Source organism: Nicotiana tabacum, chromosome 2, assembly GCF_000715075.1.
Source record: "Nicotiana tabacum cultivar K326 chromosome 2, ASM71507v2, whole genome shotgun sequence".
Lineage (NCBI taxonomy): Eukaryota > Viridiplantae > Streptophyta > Magnoliopsida > Solanales > Solanaceae > Nicotiana > Nicotiana tabacum.
Window position 1 is genome coordinate 110170403 of NC_134081.1, and position 22010 is coordinate 110192412.

The window sequence follows — 22010 nt, forward strand, 5'->3', positions numbered from 1 at the left end:
ATATGATATGCAAGTGACAGATGTGACTGAGTACAAAATTATATTTCAAACAAATAATAGTTCAACAACAATACGACCCATATGGGTCCCAAAATATCTGCACGTAGCCAAATCATGATCTTTAATACGAGTCTCAGCTCAATTTCCTAACACGTGGAGAATATGCGAATAATAACATGATTCTTTAATTTTACAACTTCATAGAATTTATTCAAGTCACAATTTCTACGGTGCACGTCCACACGCTCGTCACCTATCGTGTGCGTCACCTCCAAACAATTTATATAACACTAAATTCGGGGATTCATACCCTCAAAACCAAGTTTAGAAGTGTTACTTACCTCAAACCGTGTAATTCTTTATTCCGCTATGCCTTTGCCTCACGAATTGGCCTCTGAACGCCTCGAATCTAGTCACAATTAATTCGATTCAGTCAATACAAATAATTGAAATTAATTCCATATGAAAATACTAATTTTTCAACAAAATTTGAAATTTAACTCAAAAATCGCCCGTGGGACCCACGTCTTGGAACTCGACAAAAGTTATAAAATATGAATACCCATTCAACCACGAGTCCAACCATATAAATTTTACCAAATTCCGACATCAACTTGACCCTCAAATCTTCGAATTAAACTAAGAGGGTTTTCTAAATTTTCCAACTTAATTAACCAATTAAATGTTAAAAACAACCATGGATTCGGGTAATTTGACCAATATTGAGTTAAGAATACTTACCCCAATATTTTTCTTGAAAATCTCCAGAAAATCGGCTCTCCCCGAGCTCCAAATCGGTAAAAATGGAAAATTTCAGAACTTAAACATTCTGTCCAGACTTTTCTTTTTCGCGAACGCGACAGGTCCCTCGCATTCGCGAAGCACAAAATTGTGCTGCCCAAAAATTGCTCTTCGCGGACGCGAGACCACAGTCGCGAACGCGATGCTTTACCAGGCGAACCTTCGGGAACACAGCCTACACTTCGCGAACGCGAAGGCAAAAATCTTCACCAGCCATTTGCCCTTTTGCCAACGCGATGCGCAATCGCGAACGCATAGCCTCACCTCCTTGCCTTACGCGAACGCGAGCCCCATGTTGCGAATACAATGAACAACCTCGCCTACCTCCAGTTCCTCTTCGCGAATACAAGACCTCTTTCGCGAATGCGAAGAAGGAAACCAGGTGCAGACATCAGAAAAATTCCAGCAGCATTCCAAGTCTAAAAATTGATCTGTTAACCCTCCAAAACTCACCCGAGGCCCCCGGGACCTCAACCAAATACACAAACAAGTCCTAAAATATCATACGAACTTAGTTGAAACCTTAAATCACATCAAATAATGCTAAAATAATAAATCACAAATCACACCCCAATTCAAGCTTAACGAAAATAACGAATCCTAAATTCTTCATTCGATGCCGAAACCTATCAATTCAATTCCGATTGACCTCAAATTTTGCACACAAGTCATAAATGACATAACAAAGCTATGAAAATTTTCAGAACTGGATTCCGACTCCGATACCAAAATTCTCGGTCAAACTTCCAAACTTAAATTTCTATTTTAGCCATTTCAAGCCTAATTTAGCTACGGGCTTCCAAATAATTTTTTGGACACGCTCCTAAGTCCAAAATCACCATACAGAGCTATTGGAATCATCAAAACTTTATTTCGAGGTCGTTTACACATAAGTCGACATCCGGTCACTATTTTAACTTAAGCTTTAAACCTTGGAACTAAGTGTTACAATTCATTCCAAAACCTCACCGGACCTGAACCAATTACCCCGGCAAGTCACATAACAACTGTAAAGCATAAATTGAGTAATAAATAGGGAAAATGAGTTGTAATACTCAAAACGACTGGCCGCGTCGTTATAGTTACCATATACAACTGTAACGGAAATATTTATAAAAAACAATTCTTGTAACCGTACCGATTTCCTTTCCTTATTTATGACATATTCGTGTATCTTCCCTTCTTTACAACCTTTATTCATTTCGTTCATGTTTCCCCTTTTTACACTTGTCAGGTCCGGCTTTTTCCTCAGTATAACCTCGTGGGTGTTTCTCTCGTACTTTTTTCGCATTCTTTAACTCATCTAATTAAGAATACCACTTGTCACTATATTAATGTTCCACGTACCATACCCTGTCACCTTGTTGATAGTCCACGTGTCATGTCTTTTTTTCACCAATATATGCCACATCATTTATTTTCTCACCAAGTATTTTCTTGTACCGTGAACCATCCATAACCCCACCAAAGATCATCCTTCATATCTCCCCAGGCAGAACTCTTCTTCATTCATAAGTACACCCTCACCCATTAACTTCTCCCCAATGTTACGACTGGTAACCAAACAAAAACAAATTAGCCGCCGCAAAAGTATTTCTTCATTGTAACCAAATAACAGGCAACCACCACCTCCCTGTATAAATCACCAATCGGAATCACCATAAAATCCTCCATCTCATCTTAATCCCTTGAAAAAAAGGAAAAAGAAAAATCCAGATTGGACTTCCAATATCTCAAAATCACCTGAAAAACTTATTAGTTGGAATTTCGTTGCCTCCGTCATTATTTTTAGTAAAGAACTGATCAATTGGTTTGAGTTAACAGAAAAAGGAAGAAGAAACAAAGGTACTTCTAGAAGTTAAGTGGAGAAATCAATTGGGTTTTCATTTTATAGAAAATGAAATAAGAAATAAAAGATTATTTTATTAAAAACAGAGAAAGTCAATATATTTCTATTTGATTTTGAAATTTTGAAGCCTTAGCCATTATTTTTGGTGGTGTCGAGGAAAAAAGAGGGAGGAGGGCAAGGGGTTTGGAACGACATGGAGGGGGGAGAAACTGAGGAAGAGTAGAAAATGGGGGGGGGGGGGGGAGGAAATTGGTTAACTTTATCTTAACTTTATTGCTTTTCATTTTTTTTTCCTGATTTAATCCTTCAAAATTAGTAGTATCACTTTCTTTGCATGCGTGAATTACACGCAATTTGTCCATCTCAAGCTCTTATTGACGATACGTGCGGCGGGGTTAATGTTAAGCTGGAGGTGTGGCGACAAACCCTGGAATCTAAAGGTTTCAAGTTGAGCTGGACAAAAACAGAATATGTGGAGTGTAAGTTTAGTATTGGGACGCATGAATCAGAAGTGGAAATGAAGCTTGATACCCAAGTCATCCCCAAGAGAGATAGTTTTAAATATATTGGGTCGATTATACAGAGTAACGGGGAGATCGACGAGGATGTCACACACCGTATAGGAGCGGGTGGTTGAAATGGAGGCTTGCTTCTGGTATTTTGTTTGACAGGAATGTGCCACCTAGACTTAAGGGCAAGTTCTATAAAGAAGTAGTTAGACCGACCATATTGTATGGAGTCGAGTGTTGGCCAGTCAAGAAATCCCATGCCCAGAAGATGAAAGTAGAAGAAATGAGGATGTTGCGATGGATGTATGGGCATACCAGAAAAGATAAGATTAGGAATGAATATATTAGGGACAAAGTGGGTTTGGCCCCTGTGGAAGAGAAGTTGAGGGAATCGAGGCTGAGATGGTTTGGTCATGTGAAGAGGAGAGACGTTGATGCCTCAGTTAGGAGATGCGAGAGGTTGCTAGTGGCGAGTCAGATGAGGGGTAGAGGGAGGCCTAAGAAGAACTGGGGTGAGGTGATTAGGCAGGACATGGCTCTACTCCAGCTTACCGAGGACATGACCTCGATAGAAAGGTGCGGAGGTCGAAAATTAGGGTGGTGGGTTGATAGACAGTCTATAGTTTGCCTTGTCTTACGAGTAGTAGTTGTACTAGTCGGGTACCTTTCTATTCCTAATCCCTTGTTTATATACGATATGTCAGTATTAGCAGTGAGATTGACATTATTCTTGTTGTTTCATTTCCTTGGATCTCTGTCATTATCCGTTGTATTATTTGCTTATACTGTCTTATTACATTGTTGTTGCTATTATTTCTCTATTGCTCTATTTTTTTATATATTTTTTTTACGTTCTTGAGTCGGGGGTCTTTCGAAAATAATTTTTCTACCTTCATAGGTAGGGGTAAGATCTGCGTACACACTATCCTCCCCAGACCCACTTATGGGATTCCACTGAATTGTTGTTGTTGTTGTTGTTGTCCATCTCAAGCTCGGTCAACCGTCAGAGGGGTTTAAAAAATTGGTTTTGATCAAGTGGAGATGTCTAGATGAAAACTCATAAAGTATAAGGACTGGGATGTGAAAACGGTGCAAGTAGAAATGTCTATTAGGCTATTCTGTCATTATTTAAACGAAAAATACTATAATAAATTAGAAATACCTTGAAAATCAAAACTGACGACATACGGAACCAAAATTGACATTAATAAATAGAAATCATGATTCATGGTTTATAACAAATTGCAAGGGGGAAAAGTATGTCATTTAACATTTTTATATTGGCAAAGTTAGCTTTCCTTGATCGGAATAAATCATAGGTGAAATGGTAAAAATACCTGCCTTTGTTAGTGGAAATGATACAATTGAGTTTTTTTTTATTTATTTATTTATTTATTTTTTTTTATTTTATTTTTTTAACAATAGGGTCAGATTAGATCCAAAGCTTCAAAAGTAAGTTGCTCGTTTTTCAAATGACTAGATGGGATTGGCCAGTGCAAGCATGGGCCCAACTATTTGCATTATACTGGGATAATATTCAGCTGAACATGAATTATACATCTTAACAAAATAAAACAAAGGTGCTCTCACAAGTCTTCTTCTGCAACTAAGAGCGAAAGCGAAGACTAACACCTATATAACTCAATCCACCACAGAATTACAACAAGGTGGTTTACTTTCTTGATGGCGCAAAGAGCAGCACCATAGCCACCAACACCAGCTTGAATAATAACCAAATCATAATCAAAAGCCTTTGAAGAAGCTCTAACATGCATAAAAAATGAAGTAAAAAGCTGCACAAAGTACTCATCCCATTTTACCTGTCAAGGTAACATAAACACTATGAAAAAATTTGGTGAACTTCACTATTTTTATGTCTTTAACATCATATGCAAAAGGAAAAATCTACATGTTTTTGACATTCATACCTCTTAGTTTTCTAACAAAATTTTAGATAGCACTATAACAAGTTAGAATTTATTTGAGAACATTTTCATGATAAGGAGTTTGTTTACTACTTTACTATCCTTAGCACTGCTAAGAAACTCTAGTAATTTGAAAAAAGTACATGTCAAATAGTAGAACAAAATTGCAGTTCCTGATAAGTACGTCATACTTATATTTTATCAGCAGAAACACTTAGATTTCTGTCGTGCTCGTGCCATGAATTGTATTTTACATAAAAAATTTTGGAGATAAGGGGTTAAGCAAGAATCGACTTGACAAAGATAATTTTCAGCAAGCACTAAAGTTTTTAATCACATCAACATCAACAAGCAAATGAACTTCATCGAGAAGAGAAGCACATGAAGAACTGGGAAGCAATCAGGGATTAAATGACTCCATTATCTATATAATGTAAATGCACTTGCACCTTGAGGTCCAAAATCTATATCAAGTATTCTAACAATGTATACCATAGAGTAGTATGAACCAAGTAAACATATAATGGAATTCCTTAAGGTCATAAAATAATACTTGTTTGTAGCCTAAACTCATATTAGCTACCATTAAATTACTTTCTAATGGGTTTTCTGGAAAGAGTTGTCATTTTTGATAAGTTTTGGTAGATAAGCAGTATGACTAACTATACAGTGACAAATTTAAGGGAGGTTGTATGACTTGGCTTTTTAGGCGGTAGCTGATGATGATGCAGTTGCTTTTGAGGTGTTGAAGCATTTTTGCAACTTCAACTATATCATTAAGATAGTATTAGGCCATACTTGGTTTCTGATCAACATTGGATGCAAACACTTGTACTTTATCAAGCAAAAAGAGGTTTGGTAGATGACTTGCAATTCTCTCAAACATGTCTTTGTCGAATATGCCATCGCTTATGCATAGAAAAAAAAGTGGTGGCTACCTTCTACTCTTCATTGACGCCATTAGACTCCGAACAACTATGCCTCAGCTTAATCCTGCAATAAATGAATAAGGTTAGTATCCACTTTAGTTCATCGAGTTTGAAATATTATTCAACCATCATCCTTTTTCTCATACATGTGGTTTCACCTCAACCATGTGTTGACAAGCTCATTATCCAGTACACTCTCCAAATGATGAAGAAGCTCTTTTGCTTGCCATATACCAAAGTCAGAATCGGGTTCTTGATGATGTTATGCCAGAGCACTTTCCTTTTGATCTATTGACTAACCATCTCTTGCTTCTGTATAATGCTCCATAATAGGTAATGTTGCTTTTTTCAGTCCATGTCTGCAGCTGTTGGGCGTGATTCCCATTGTAAATCATATTCCACATATATAAAGGATTAAATTAAAGAGATACAAACAGTTAGTTGAAAAAGACAAAAGAAGATAATAATCTAATTTGTGTTAATGAAACCAAAGTAGCAACAATATCAAACCTTTTAAAATAACCATGTTCAGTTGATAGCCGAGTCTTGGACATGGAGATAACCAGTGGCTCAAAGAATCCTTACCCCTGCGACTCATTGTAAAATCCCTACTCACATCCACCAAATTATATGAAAACTATCTATTGTAGAAGCTATAGGACCCATGGTACTGTACCAATTCCAATTTCTTTTTTGCTTACTTTCGTGTTCTTTCAATAGTATACATTCCTCTTTAAGTATTGTAAACCCAGTTGTATTTGTTTTACATTTTTCAACACTACAAAAACATAGCATGCTTTTGAAATTTTTTCTGGAATCGAAATTAAACAAAATGACATCAAATTTGGAACTAATGGTAGAACGTTATATTGTGTATAATAACCATTTAAAACTGAGATGACTTCTTTACCAAGGGATTTGTTCACCTTATCCTCAGGCATCTTAGTACCATCGTAGTCAAGCAAGATAGGCCTTCTATTTGTCTTGTTATAAGCAAAGTAATGTGTTACACCCGAAAGCTTCCAAAAATTTGGACAAAAGGCAACAAGTATTTCTTAAATCTATCCCTTTCTAGAATTAATTCATTTCAAGATTCCTACATAAGTTCAAGTGGATTAGCTTAATCCCTTCCTAGCATAATGCTAAATATTTTGCGAATTGGCAGCGTCTTCCAAGTTGTTCTTCCTCTTAGAAGTCTCATTCTTTGGTTAATTTGCCCTTTCATTTGAAGCACATCATTTATATAGCTAAATACTTGTTGCTTTACTGACAAAGCAGTCCATCCAAGGGAAGACAGGTAAAACATAATCCATAATGATGTGAACCATTTGGAGAAGGTATTTCAATAAGAAGATCTGAAGACAGTTAAGGCATATGTGGAACACCACCAACAACAAAATATAATTCTTTTATAGCATGATTAGCGAAAACCATCTCTTTCCCTGGCCCTATCAGATTTACTATTATGTTAACATGTGTCAATGTGCAATAACCAACAAAAAGTGTCCATCACAGTAATCCAATTTTCCCTGTCTTGGAAATGAGTGCATTCTAAAGCTTCATTATTTAAAACTTAGATTTAGAGGTTTGCCCTACCAGTTTATTACCAATAAAGTTGAAAAAATTGTACCAAAAATTAGAGATTGAAACACACAGTTTTAATGCAAATACCAGAAAATCTTCAACACATAGAGTCCTAAGTACGTAACTAACCTCCCCTCCTGACACAAAGAATTATAAAAATAATTTCTACATACCAATTTTCACAATAAAATTTCTGTAAAAATCCTTAAATCCACACCAATATTCACAATAAATTTCCGTAAAAATACTAAAATTCAAAGCAAGCACAGTTCCAACGAAGCAGCAAAAACCCATTTATTCAGAGTTTTGGCAACTATGCAAATTCAAAATAGGGGAAAGTCAAACAGATTTTTTCTCTAAAATGAAAATTCCTACCAGATGAAGAGCGGAGATGAAATAGTACAGATCAGTGAAGTAAATTGAAACGAAGTGATTACCTTGATGCAACAAAGTTAGAGCAGCGAAGAAGTCCAAACCCCAATTTATCTTGTGAAGAAGATGGTAGAGCATCCACAAATGGAAGTATTTTTTGAGTTTCAAAAAATCAAGATAAAATTAGAAAGACATTTCGAACACAAAAGAAAATAAAACAATCACAGTACTGATAAAAGAAAATAAAATAGAACAGTAAAAACTAACCGTTCGACTATACGATCTTAATGAAACTGTGAAAAGAAGCAGTAGAAACCCTAATTTAAGTATCACTTTATATTTTCAGTTGTAGACACAGAGTTTAAACGATGAAGAAGGAGAAGCCAAGGTAATTCTAGACAAGCGAAGAGCGAGAAAAGCAAATTATTAAGAGGTTGCCGTAAGAGATGGAGCGGAAATTACCTATTTAGAACTTCACCGAACAACACAAAAGAGTAGACATAGGGGCATAACAGAAATTCTACCTAGCATAGAATTGTAAAAAGACCAAGCTGCCCTCTGTCGGCAAGCAGGGATTTCCTAATAATTCAAATTTAAATTTTTTATTTTATCCGTTTTACACTTTTATAACTCAAAAAATATCATGATATCATAAAATTTTTATTGTTAAGCGTTTAAGACCACAGTTTCAAAACTATTTTTTTTTTCTTAAATTTCGTACCGACTCACGGCCAATATTTTGACCTTAACTTTTTTTTTTTTCCTAAAGAAAACTTTCTTTAATTTTCGATTCAAAAGAAAACTTGAGACTCTGGTAAGGTATGAGAGCACATGATCCAATCAGAATCGGTTGCCACGTGTCGTGAAAATCCAATCGTACAACGGTACAAGTAAGGCACAATAAGATCCCATCGACGGTTAATTTCATTTTAGCTACGCAACTAAAAAACCTCCATATGCATCGATTGACTCGTTATACACTCACCTATCTCAACTCGTCCGAGTCACAACGATTCTACTCATTCATCGGCGATTCCCGCCTTCGCTTTTCAACCGTCAAATATCTCGCCGCTCCATTCTCCGTCACAAACCCCGGCCACAAATCCTTATCAATTGCCTCAAATTCCAAAACTTTCTCTGCCGTACCCGGCCGCTTTACGCCGGCGGGAATGGATTCGGATCGGCTTGCGGCGTCCGGATTCGAGGATTTTGTTCGAGTCGATGGAGAAATTGTTAATTCTACAAATTCAGAAGGTTCTGATGAGAGCGTAGTGGAAGAACGAGGGGTTGATGAGGTTTCTTCGGTGAATGAAGAAGGTGAAGGTCAAAGTCAACCATACGAAAGGAGGGTTTTGCCGGAGGAACTTTCGAGGAATGTAATGACACTCACTTGTGAATCTTCTGCCGATGGAGGCATTTGCGATGTGTATGTTGTTGGCACAGCTCACGTTTCTGCGGTAAATTTCGCGTTTTTCTTCCCTATGTTTGAGTAAGAGAAAGTTATCTTGAAGCTTGAATTTAATTTATTGTATTTATGCGAATTTCTTCTTGAGAAAAGAATTCTCAGAAGTTAGTAATTTTGAACTAATATCGATCAACTTATATTTCTCGAATAGTTTGTTCATATTATTATTACTTGGCTCATATTGGCAATTTATTGTATTCATCGAATTATAGAATAGAATGAGCTTATGGAGGGTTGTATAATCACATAAGTTTTCAATGCATGGTCACAGGAATCCTGCCAAGAAGTCGAAGCCGTGATCAATTTTCTGAAACCGCAGGTGCTTCTTTTGACTTTGTATTGACTTTAGCTGCCAACTTTCTCCTCTTTTAGGCTTCCATATTATAGTTTTTGTTGATTCTGGTTTATTGATGATAGGTCGTTTTCTTGGAGTTATGCTCGGGTCGAGTGGCTGTACTTACACCTCATAATTTAAAGGTTGAACTTCCATCTCTAACTTATATACTTATCCCTCTCCAGATAAGTAAGAGTTTCTCTTGGGCCGAGCCAAACATGAAGTTTCTATTTTTTGAGTTTCTTTTACCATGTATGGAAGTTTTCTCTGTTATTTGTTTTTCTTCTCGGAATTTTTACTAGTTTTCGGTTTGATACAGACTGTTAGTGTGCTTTTGGTACCTTTTGCCTTCTCTTTATAATTCAGTCCAATTGTTTGCTTTCTGATTGCAAGGAACCTACATTGGTTGTCTATATTTTTATTGTGCTTTGGCGCTTCAAGATCTACAAGTTAGTCATAATTGAGGATCTGTTTCATATTTTTGAATAGAAAGAAAAAATCTGTTATAAAAGTAATCAAGGTCCAAAATACAAAATTCCTTGAATGCGGAAGAGGAGTTTTCTCGGTGCACTACTAATACTGGGAATGGGAGGAGATTGTGGAATTTCTTCACACATCGTTAAATGGGGCGCCTATAAATGATGAAGTGGAAGATAAGATGGCATGGAGGGGGAGAAGGGCAAAGTCATTTATGGTATGTTTTTATTCTAAGGAGCTAATTGGTATTTAGGATATGAAGGAGCGTTTGAAGATAGCATGGGGTAATAAAGCACCAGGAAAAATAGCTTTCTATAATTGGTGCATATGTAAAAATGCAATGTTAACTATGATAGTGTAAGACAGAGGAGGAGAACTATGGTGATTCGGTGTTGTTTGTTAAAGGAATGGAGGAGGACACTCTAGACTTATTATAATCATTGCAAGTATGCGACACAGTCCTGGAATCTTGCACCACCTTTTTTGTTATTGCTTAGGTGATGCGAGAGGCATATCCATGATTTCAAGAGGATGAATGCACTATTACGAAAAGGTGGATCCGGGATTTACATTTGATAGGTTTAATCTTTAGAATTTTTTTTTTTCATGAACTCATTACACTTTTGAAATTATAAGTTCAAAATTATAATTTTTACATTCTATAAAAGTTATTGAGATCAATTGAACCCATTGACTCTATGCTACATCCATCACTGTTGCCAAATTTAATATTCCGTTCCAATTTATGTGAACCTATTTGACTGGGCACAAAGTTTAAGAAAAAAATGAAAACTTTTGGAATTTGTGGTCCTAAATAAGTCAGAATATTTGTATGGCTATAAGTTTTTTAGAACTTGTGGTGGTAAACATGCCAGAGTATATGTGTGGTTATAAAAGCTTCTCATTAAGGGTAGAATTGGAAGTTTAAGCTAAATTGTTTCTAAATTTAGAAAGGGGTCATTCTTTTTGGAACGGACCAAAAAGGAAATAGGTTCATATAAACTGGAACGGAGGGAGTATAGACATACGGTTTAAAAAATATAAAATTTAGTGATGATGATAGAAGAAGAACAAGGATTTCAATGTGTCAGGCATGGGGATTTTGAAAGAAAAAACCAAACAAAGAAAGAAAGAAAAAGAAAAAAGTACCTCTTTTTCAAAAACAAAACAAAAAGTACTTAATTAAAACGCAAAAGGGGGACACAAGACATGCCCATCCCTCATGAGTGGTAGAAAAAGAAAAGAAAAAGAACAAGATATACATGAGATTTAAACCTTCAGGCTCAATTTTAGAAAAGAAAGGAATAAAGTAACAAGATAGACGTGGGATTTAATTTTCCGACTTCACTTGTAAACAGGGGCGGATCCAGCCCTTTAGGAAGGGTGGCATGGCACCCGCTGAGATGATAAAAATTTTATACACATATGTTGAATTTATTTTTAAACTAGGTTAAATATCTGATCCTGCCACCCGCAGTTGAAACTAGACAACGGTACCATGGCTGGTAGCCCTTTTTGAAAGCTTTTCTCGTGCGTAAAATTCAAGTTGGAATTTATCTTGAACCTTGTCCGACTTCTCCTTTTTGTTGTGCTTTTTATTTCCTTTTGTCCCAGTTATTTCCCTTTTCGGCTGCCTCTCCTAATTTTCTATTTGTCGTTTATTATTTTTTATATTTTTTTCTCTATTCTATTATTTTATATATGGTCTCTAGCAAGAATACTCAAAAAAGAGACTCCAAAACTTTTAAAATATATAAAATAAACATTCCTCTTAATCTTAAATTTATGAGTTTTCTTCTTTCAAATTTGAAAAACTTGGGTCTTAATGGAAATTTTGGATTGAGATCAATTTTTTTCCATTTTTTTATTATATCATAAAAAATTGTGTTATTATATGGTTTTTAAATATAATTTAAATCTCTTTACTCTTAAATTACAATGAAAATTTCGTAAACATTACTTAAAAATATGAGATTTATGGTTTTGATTTTTGGGAACTTATAGTTTATTTAATTTTATACTTATGGGGTATAATTTACCTATTGAAGATATTTTTTAAAAAATATTTCTTATTCTGATCGATATAATTCTCTTATTGAAGATGTTATCTTACTTGTGTAAATTTATTTTTAGTATACAGAAAAAGATGTAATTTCCTAGTGAAAATATTGATTTTACTTGTGTTGTTAAAATAAAGGTGTTATTCCTTATTTAAAATACTAATTTTGATATCTGAGATGTAATTTTTATATTTGCGAATAAAAATACCTATTAGGTTGACCCAAATACACTCAAAAAATCCGTATAAATATTCCTAATAAATTCTGTATTAGTCGTTACATGATATATATTAAAGGAAATTATGGCACCTGCCACCTTCAAATCCTAGATCCGCCTCTGCTTGTAAAGGTGCGCCCAATAGTTATTGCACCATAGGACTTTTTGAGCTTGAGTGCACCCATATATATATTTAAGTAATTTTGACAAAAAATATAGCATAGTTATACATGGTCTAGGGAGAGGAACATGGGTTCACGTGAACCCATACTCATACCTATAGATACACCTCTGTGTGAGAATGATGACAAAGACACCCAGTTAGAGATCGCATGGAATTAGCAAAGAGAAGACCGTTTATGCATTTTTTCATAGGTTATTCATTTAATGTATATTTTTTCAGGTGTAAAGAGAGAATACTAGTATGTATGGATTTGTTTCATGTATTTTTAGTCGGTGTAAAGAGAGGATAGTGGTGTGTATGGATTTGATTGTTGTGGTTGAGCCAATCAAACCCCCGTTCGAACTGGAGGAGTACGCCATTGTGTCTTGGGTGGTCCAAATCTCAGGGTTAGGTGTCGATTAATACATTTGAACTATCCATGTGGCTGAGAGCCTTCACAGCCCAGGCATAACGCGCAATTATTAGGGGCAGTCGTATGCAGTACATGTTTTGGTATAATGATGGTGTCTGGGCAGGTTATGTACCTCGACTATTCGATTGGTTACTTCCTATCTCTCACTAGCACAGGTAACGGGTAACTCTGTCCCCAAGGCTTAGATGGGAAGAAGTCACCTAGTATTTTTTGTCTTTACTAGGATTTGAACATTGGTCTCTGAGGTTCTCACCCACTTCATTGACCATTAGGCCACGCTCTTTGATCAGTTGAATATAGTATCTTTGATACAATTTTGGTATTTTATTAACTAAATGAACTTCATTTATCAAAGTAATAAAGCTACTCTTGTAATTCCCTGTGTAAGAGAGTTAAAGAAGTGGAATAAGTCAAGTTTAGCATTTTATACATGTCCTAATTATTTGGTTATGCCCCACTATAAGAATGAACAGGAACTTGGAATTAGTAATCTAAATGCCCACAACAAATCCTTCTGTTCAAGTGGTTGTGTCGATGGTGATATACAGAGGAAGAATGTTATGGAGAAGAGTGGTACATGCAAAATAGGATCATAATCATGGTGCACAAAGTCAATATCATGTTCCCATAGGATAGGTGTGTGGAAACAAAATTGATCAGTGGCAAAATAGAATCCTTTGGGTGAGCTTTCCTGCAAAACTCGTTTTATTGTTTGGAATGCGGAAGGATTTATGGATGGGATCATGGGACATACTCATATAAAAGATAAATTTCCTGATTTGGGTAAATAAAGTAAAAAATAAATATACTGCCTAGAAGAATTAAGAGGTCCTACATCTATCAGTAAAATATACTATAATTTAATAAAGCTAAAAATGATTTATGTAAATGCCAGTGGACACTAAGAAGAATTTTATCATCTGGTCACTAAAGTAAAGAGCATCTTCTTCTTTTTTAAGTTCTTATATGTTGGTACTCTTATCCTGGGATTTTTAATATGAATTCCCTTGGAATATAGTCCCGTATATTAGGGTAACAGAAAGCATAGGACGACTGTTGCTGGTCGTCGTTCACTTCTTTGGATTAATTTCTAATACTCCCGCTCCTAATTGTGCCAGGTACCAACTATGGTGGAAATGATGGATATGTGGAAGAAGAATCAAAATCCATTTGGGATACTCTATAGCTGGTTTCTTGCTAAGGTATCCTTAACCTCTAAATGTGTTGTACATGGTTTGAAAATTTTACTTTACTTCCTATATAGTGCCTTTCATCTTGTATCCCCCCCCCCCCCCCGAACCTCTCTCTCTCTCTCCCCCTTGTTTCCCCTCTTGGGTTGGCATAGGGATCGTTAGTTTGACTTTCTTCATGTTTTAGGTTGCTAACAAGCTTGAGGTTGTGCCTGGGGCTGAGTTCCGTGTAGCCTATGAAGAAGCAATGAAGTATGGGGGAAAGGTGATACTTGGTGACCGTCCTGTACAAGTAAGATGCTTTGCATAATTCGAATGTTTGAAGATATTGTTAAAAATTCTGGTTCGTTCTATAATATCTTAAGTTTGTCAAGTGTATGACATTCTCTGGCGAACAAATGACTTTGCATCAAATCTTAAAATATATCCCTAGTAATCATGATCTAAATTGGTTGCTGTCCTTTTCATTTTAGTGATATCAGAACTAAAATAAAATACGAAATGCTCCATTCATGTCTTTCGGTCTCTTTCTGTGGATAATACAATTGAAAACCAAGTAATTTAGTTTCATATAATTATTTGATTTTATACTAGATTGATTAAGGGCAAAACTTAATTTACATTAAGAGGTTTTGGCTTTCACCGGAAGAATGCTGTGTGGGCTTTTTGGCATTGTTGCTTCATTGGGGATTATTAATTTCGGGGGATTACTGTTATGAAAGTCTTTCAAATGGTTATTGATGTTTGGCAAACTTATGGATCTATCTCAAAATAACATTCTTGATTGATTTCCTAGCAGTATGGTATCTTTTAGACGGTATTATCTGCTAGGGTCATAGTTATTCATCATAAACTTAAGTAGTACTAATGCCTGACACCAACTGATAGTACTTTTTCATCAACAAATATCAAAACATTCTTCCTTTGATTGAAAAAGTAAAAGGAAGCTATTCCTTCCATCCCATAATTGTTGTCCTTTTCATTTCCCAAGAGTCTGGCAAGAAAATTAACTGGAAACAATTGTAACAACAACAACAACATACCCAGTATTATCCCCCACTGTGGGGTCTGGGGAGGTTAGTGTGTACGCAGACCTTACCCCTACCTTGTGAGGATAGAGAGGCTATTTCCAATAGTCCCTCGGCTCAGGAAAGCATAAGCACCACATTGTTGAAAATATAGACAATAAGGGACAGTACCAAAAAGCCATATAAAAGCAGAATAAAAACAATAAGATAGTAAGGTGATCAACAATTAAAGAAAACGGGGTTAGTCATAAAAGCCTACTACCAACAGAAAGCGAGACTGCGTGTCAATACTACTGTTATGAACACTTTAGACTACCTACTCTACTACCCTAATCCTCGACCTCCATACCTTCCTATCAAGGGTCATGTCCTCGGTCAGCTGAAGCTGCGCCATGTCTTGCCTAATCACCTCTCCCCACCTCTTCTTTGGCCTACCTCTACCTCTCCGTAGGCCCTCCAATGTCAACCTCTCACACCTCCTCACCGGGGCGTCTGTGCTCCTCCTCGTCACATGACCAAACCACCTAAGCCGCGCTTCCTGCATCTTGTCCTCAATAGGGGCCACACCCACCTTGTCGCGAATAATCTCATTTCTGATCCTATCTAACCTGGTGTGCCCGCACATCCATCTCAACATACTCATCTCTGCTACCTTCATCTTCTGGACATGAGCGATCTTGACTGGCCAACACTCAGCCCCATACAATATCGTTGGTCTGACCACCACTCAACTTACCCTTAAGTTTCGGTGGCACCTTCTTGTCACACAAAACACCAGAAGCGAGTCTCCTTTTCATCCATCCCACCCCAATACGATGTGTGACATCTTCATCAATCTCCCCATCCCCCTGAATAATAGACCCAAGTTACTTAAAATTGCCTCTCCTAGGGATGACCTGCGAGTCCAGCCTCACCTCCCCTTCCCCTCCTTGAGTCTCGCCACTGAACTTACACTCCAAGTATTCTGTCTTGGTCCTGCTCAATTTGAAACCTTTAGATTCCAGAGTCTGCCTTCATACCTCTAATTGCGCGTTGACACCATCTCGCGTCTTATCAATCAATACAATATCATCTGCAAATAGCATGCACCACGGCACCTCCCCTTGGATGTGGCGCGTCAGTACGTCCATCGTCAGAGCAAACAAAAAACGGCTGAGTGCCGACCCTTGATGCAACCCCATCAGTGTCGACCCCTGATGCAACCCCATCATAACCGGAAAATGGTCTGAATCCCCACCCACCGTCCTCACTCGGGTCTTTACTCCATCATACATGTCCTTAATCAACCTAAGGTAGGCAACAGGAACACCTCTAGCCTCCAAACATCTAGAGAGTATAAACCTCGGGAAATGTAGGTACATAATCTTTTCAATAGTTAAAGCCCCAGTACCCTTAATAACTACCACGGTCTCTCCTAATTGGTTTCTCCAACTATTAATTTGTGCCACAAAGTCTAGTTAATGTTAAGTTTAATGGAATGAGTACTATCCAACTCAATAACTAACCTTCTGATAATTTGTTTTTTCCAAAGACTGCAGGACCTGTTTGTTATTATTTACTATTATTTATTGCTTCTTGACCATCCTTACTATTTGGCGAGTCTAATTGTTTCTTAGATATTGCTTCTTGACCATCCTTACTAGTTGGGGAGTCTAACATTTTCTCTAACCAAGACTTGATAAAATTACTTTTCTTGGTCATTATATTCTAAGCATTGTTTTGGAAGTATTTTTTATGTAATTTCTTAAGTCTATAATTTTGTTTCCAAAAAATAAATCAAATACCAAAAGGAAAGAAAAAAGAAAAAAAGGATGTATGACTTATCTAATGGAATTGGAGCTATAAAAAGATAAAGCTTCCTGATACTTTAGTGCTCTTGCAGGACTACAATTACATTCTGTTTGATCGAGTTTTGCCATTTATAGTTCCTGTTCAATGTCTTTTTTTCTTGCAAATGTGAAACCCAGTTTTCATCTTCAGTTTTATTGAAGTAGTTTATCATATATTGAGTAGATTTCTCTTCTTGATAGTTCTGAATATCAGTTTGAAACCTAATCCTTAATCCTTGTCTGCTGCTATGACCTTGGAGTGACTCAATATGCAGTTCAGTGTTTTATTAACCTGTCAAATGTTACCAATTTTATGAATAGATAACATTGCGAAGAACTTGGGCAAAACTGCCGCTTTGGCACAAAACAAAATTCTTGTTCTCCTTATTTTTCCAAGCAATATTTTTACCAAATCCGGAAGATCTCAACAAGATGGTAGGTTTCCTCGCATAATATTTTATAGTGTTTCCCCTCTCTGCATGTTGGATTTGTGAAGAATATCTTATGTTACTTACATGATATTGAACTTATGCTGTTGAGCAGCTGAAGGAAATGGATGATGTCGACATGCTGACTCTTGTAATTCAGGAAATGAGCAAGCACTTCCCCACTCTTTGGACTACCCTAGTTCATGAGCGAGATCTGTAAGCACCTCTAACTTGCAAGAAAACTCACTGCTTGTGATTAAAATGCTCTTCTGCCCCTAGCTCTCTACCCCCACTCCATCTCCTTTTTGTCTGTACGGTCAAAATTTGTTGCTGCCTGCCTTAGGCTTATGCTATTTTCTTGTTTCTTTAACTGGCGTGGGTCTAAAATCAGGTACTTGTCATTAAGTCCTGGCCAGTGTTACATCAGATTTAGAGAGCTTGTTGCATTTGTCATTCAAAACACAAATTTTCCAAATTTGAATCTGATTAGTTACTCCACGTACTCGGAAGTAAGTTATGTCTCTAGCTATCTGGCTTTCTACATGTAGTTTGACACTGATAGAAGTTGCAATATGTGTTTGGAGGTGGCCTATTTCTGTTTAGTAATCTATGGAACAATGATGATACATTTAATTATAGGCTTTTGGGAAAAGTAGCTTCACATATATTGGTGTTAGTCACTTTGTAAAGGTCGAAGAGAAAAGGAAGTTTTAAATAGGAGTAAGGGATACCCTAATATAAGCTCTGTTAATTTTCTGGTGAGTAGAAGTTTCTCAAGCAGTTCCTGATCTCAATATAGGTATAATCATCAGTTATTGCATATTATATCCTTTGTTCACTTTCAGTTTTCCTAAATAAATGCAAGCATTTAATATTACTCCCTCAGGCTTAAACAGAATTTCTGCTTTTGGTGGCTAGCTAGAGTAGAAATTAGCGTGAGAAGGTACGCTAAGTTAGTCAAATAAATTAACATGCTGGTTTAATTAAAATAGAAACTCCGTCCTATGTTGTTGTTAAGTGTAAAAATGTCTGGTCAATAATTAGCCAAGTGAAAAAAATGACTCCTTGTATCAAAAGTTTCATCACATAATGTTGGATTCAATATTGTCAAAAGCGCGCTTAAGTCCGGGCTCAAAACATATTGAGCGCTTCGCCTTTCTTAGCGGGCGCTTCAGTGCCAGCAATGTTTTAAGACATACTTTTCCTTGCCAATGAGCATAATCTTGAAGAGGCGGCACTAAATAATTGATATTTCACTTTATCGTAATTTTTTTTGAATTTCTTTGTCCATGTATTTCTTATTCATGCTTATAATTGGTCCTGAACCACACATACATATTTGTACCTTTTTTCTCCATTTACGCCTTTCTTCGTTAAAGCTCACGCTTTATTTGTGCTTTGTGCTTAAAGGCCTAACGGACCTTGGAGCTTTTATGCGCTTTTCATTTTTAATAACACTAGTTGGATTATGTGTACCAACTGCGGGAGTTTTTGTAATTGCATTTAAGCTCAGACGCTGTACTGTTCATATGATTCAAACAGTAATTGTCTAGTCAAAATCTAGAGATCTGAGGTAATTTTAGTCTTCCTGGCATTTAAGTAAAATATTTGAAGGATGACATTGAACCTGACACTTTATTTTGTCTTTTGATGATCATTATAAATACTGTTTTACAAATCTGTTTTTCCACAGGTACATGTCATCGACATTACTAAGAGTTGCTGGTGAACACAACTCTGTTGTAGCAGTTGTTGGGAAGGGTCACCTGCCTGGAATCAAGAAGAACTGGAAACAACACATTGAGGTGATAGAAGTTGATAGTGTAGTTAGATTGAACTTATGCTTCCTCCTGTACATTGCAAAGCATCTGGAAGCAAAAACAAATTGGCTTTCCTCGTCGCATATTTAAAGTTCACACGCCGAATTTGAACCTCTTGCCTATTTATTGACATTCTTTATTTATAATTCGCTGCCACAGGTTAAGGAACTACTCACAATTCCTTCACAGAAACCTGCCATCTCTGTCACGAGAATCTTGTCAATATTCGGAGTTGCAGTCGCAGGAGTGGCCATAATATCTGGCATTTATACTTCAACCAAGAAATAACATCATTGGTTTCGGATCTAAGTGTCTCTATTTTCGTGTACTTTAGAGGTCATACAAGTTTCTTACGTTTTTAGGTGCTGAGGTCATAGATTCAATTCTGATATATCCTGCTGCAGGAAATGTAAAATATTGTTTTTGAAAATTTTCCTGGGCAGAGGGTGGTAAGCCACATTTAACTTTGAGAAAGATTATTCAAATTCTTGAACAGCAACAGGAATAATGATGCTAAAATTTGCCATCTCTTTTATCTCTCTCTAGCTTCACTCGATCTATCGTCTCTCTCTTGTAACACACCTAACTTCTTTACGCATTTCCTGCTGTATATATTTTAAGTTCCGCAAAAGGACAAATATACCCCTGTATTTTCGAAAATGGTTTAAGAATACCCCTCTATATTATTGGGTTATCTATACCCTGCAGTCATACTTTGGGTTCAAATATAATCATCATTTTCTAACGGAGTGGCACGTGTCATCATCACGTTGGCCAATTCTAAATATCTCTTAATTAATTAAAAAGACTTACGCATACCCGAAAAATAATTTTCTAAAACAATTTTTTTTTATAAAAACTGGAAAAAACTGATTTTTTTTTTACTAAACACTGAAAAAAATGTTAAAAAAAACAGATTTAAAAAAACTGAAAAATATTTTCTAAAACAATGTTTTTGTAAAAACTGAAAAACAATTTTCTAAAGCAATGTTATTGTAAAAACTGAAAAAAACTAATGTTTTTTAACTAAAAACTGAAAATCGAAAATATGTTTTTCCATTTTAAAAAAAATATTGCTTTAAAAATAACTGAAAAATAATTTCTAAAACAATTTTATTTGTAAAAAAAATGAAAATCAATTTTCTAAAGCAATATTTTTGTAAAAACTGAAAAAAACAAATATTTCCTTTTTTTTTTTTTTTAAGTTTTTGGTTTAAAAAATTTAGTTTTTCCAGATTTTAATTGCTTTAGAAAATTGATTTTCAGTTTTTAGAAAAACATTGTTTTAGAAAATATTTTTCAGTTTTATTTAAAGCAGGCTTTTTTTGTAAAAACTTGAAAAAAAAATATTTTCGTTTTTTCAGTTTCCAGTAAAAAAAATTCAGTTTTTCCAGTTTTTACAAAAAATAATTACTTTAGCAAATTATTTTTCGGGTATGGTAATAGGTCTTTTTAATTAATTATGAGACTTTTAAAATTGGCCAACATAACGATCACACATGTTCCTTCATTTAAATAAGGAGTATATTTGAACCCAAAATATAACTGCATATTATAAATAACCGAATAGTATAACGAAAGATATTTTTATACCATTTTAAAAAGTATATAAGTATATTTGGACCTTTGCCATTTTAAGTTTGATTTTAGTTGTATTCCCATTGTTTAGCCACTGGTTATCAGGCGTTTCCAATCTCATTACGCAGTTTTATCAGTCTTTGAAAGACATGGTGTTATAGGAGTTTCTTTTGATATAGTTAGTCGACTTATTTTGCATGGAGGTTTAGCTGGTTGGGTACTCAAAAGGACTCGTAAAATAAAGATAGTTAAAAGCTTATTATCCAATAGAGATTGTTGAGGTTTTATTTTTAAGATGAAATAGTCTTAAAATGAGGGTGAATGGGAAATGGAAGGAAAATAAAATTTTTGAATAAAATTTTAAGTTTCCCCCTCTTGACAATGAGACATTATCCCATATTGGAAGAGGAAAAGATTTTTGGTGGATATATATATAATTGCTCTTCTTATAGCTCTTAAAGAGTTAAGAAGAAAGCAAGTCTCGCGCCGTCATCGTCGTCGCTCGGCTTCGGTCAAATGATTGATTGATTAATTTTTTGGACCAAATTTATTTGTTGCTCTTCCCACCATGATTGTGAATTCAGTGGGCTCGAATTAATTACTGTTTCATTACGTTAGTTTATATTTTGCAAAATTATTATTTATAAATACAGCAATATTGACAACAGAATTTGCTAGTCATCTAACTTGCTTGCTCGGGAAACTTGAGATCTATAGTTCAAAGCGAGACTATACAATGACTACAGTACCATTATATGACAGAAGCAACCCAAAAAGGTTCGTTTACACAAGAGGATACACCAAGTCACAAAGAACACAACGCGCGATTATACATTTTACGTATTTTTTATAATAATATTGGGAAAAGATTTACAGTTTCAGAACCTACTGTTATTTTAGTATGGATAGACTTAAATTAAATGTGACAAAGAAGCCTTTTACCTTTTTACATATTTATTTTTAAATCATGTATTGGAAATTCATGTTTTACCTTTTTTCTCACAAATTTTTATCAGTTA

The 22010-nt window shown here is 35.6% G+C and overlaps 1 protein-coding gene and 1 pseudogene across 1 annotated transcript; one reads left to right on the top strand and one right to left on the bottom strand.

Annotated features, from left to right (window-relative positions):
- Positions 1–5481: 5481 nt before the first annotated feature.
- Positions 5482–8028, bottom strand: LOC107820612 (putative alpha,alpha-trehalose-phosphate synthase [UDP-forming] 11; annotated as a pseudogene).
- An 826-nt stretch (positions 8029–8854) lies between these two features.
- LOC107820613 (uncharacterized) lies at positions 8855–19939 on the top strand. The gene is made up of 9 exons (XM_075237583.1): positions 8855–9426; positions 9706–9753; positions 9852–9911; positions 14237–14320; positions 14496–14600; positions 17487–17600; positions 17709–17809; positions 19287–19398; positions 19573–19939. Exons 1-9 carry the CDS (start codon positions 8926–8928, stop codon positions 19699–19701), a joined length of 1254 nt encoding a protein of 417 aa, XP_075093684.1. The 5' UTR covers positions 8855–8925; the 3' UTR covers positions 19702–19939.
- Positions 19940–22010: the final 2071 nt, after the last annotated feature.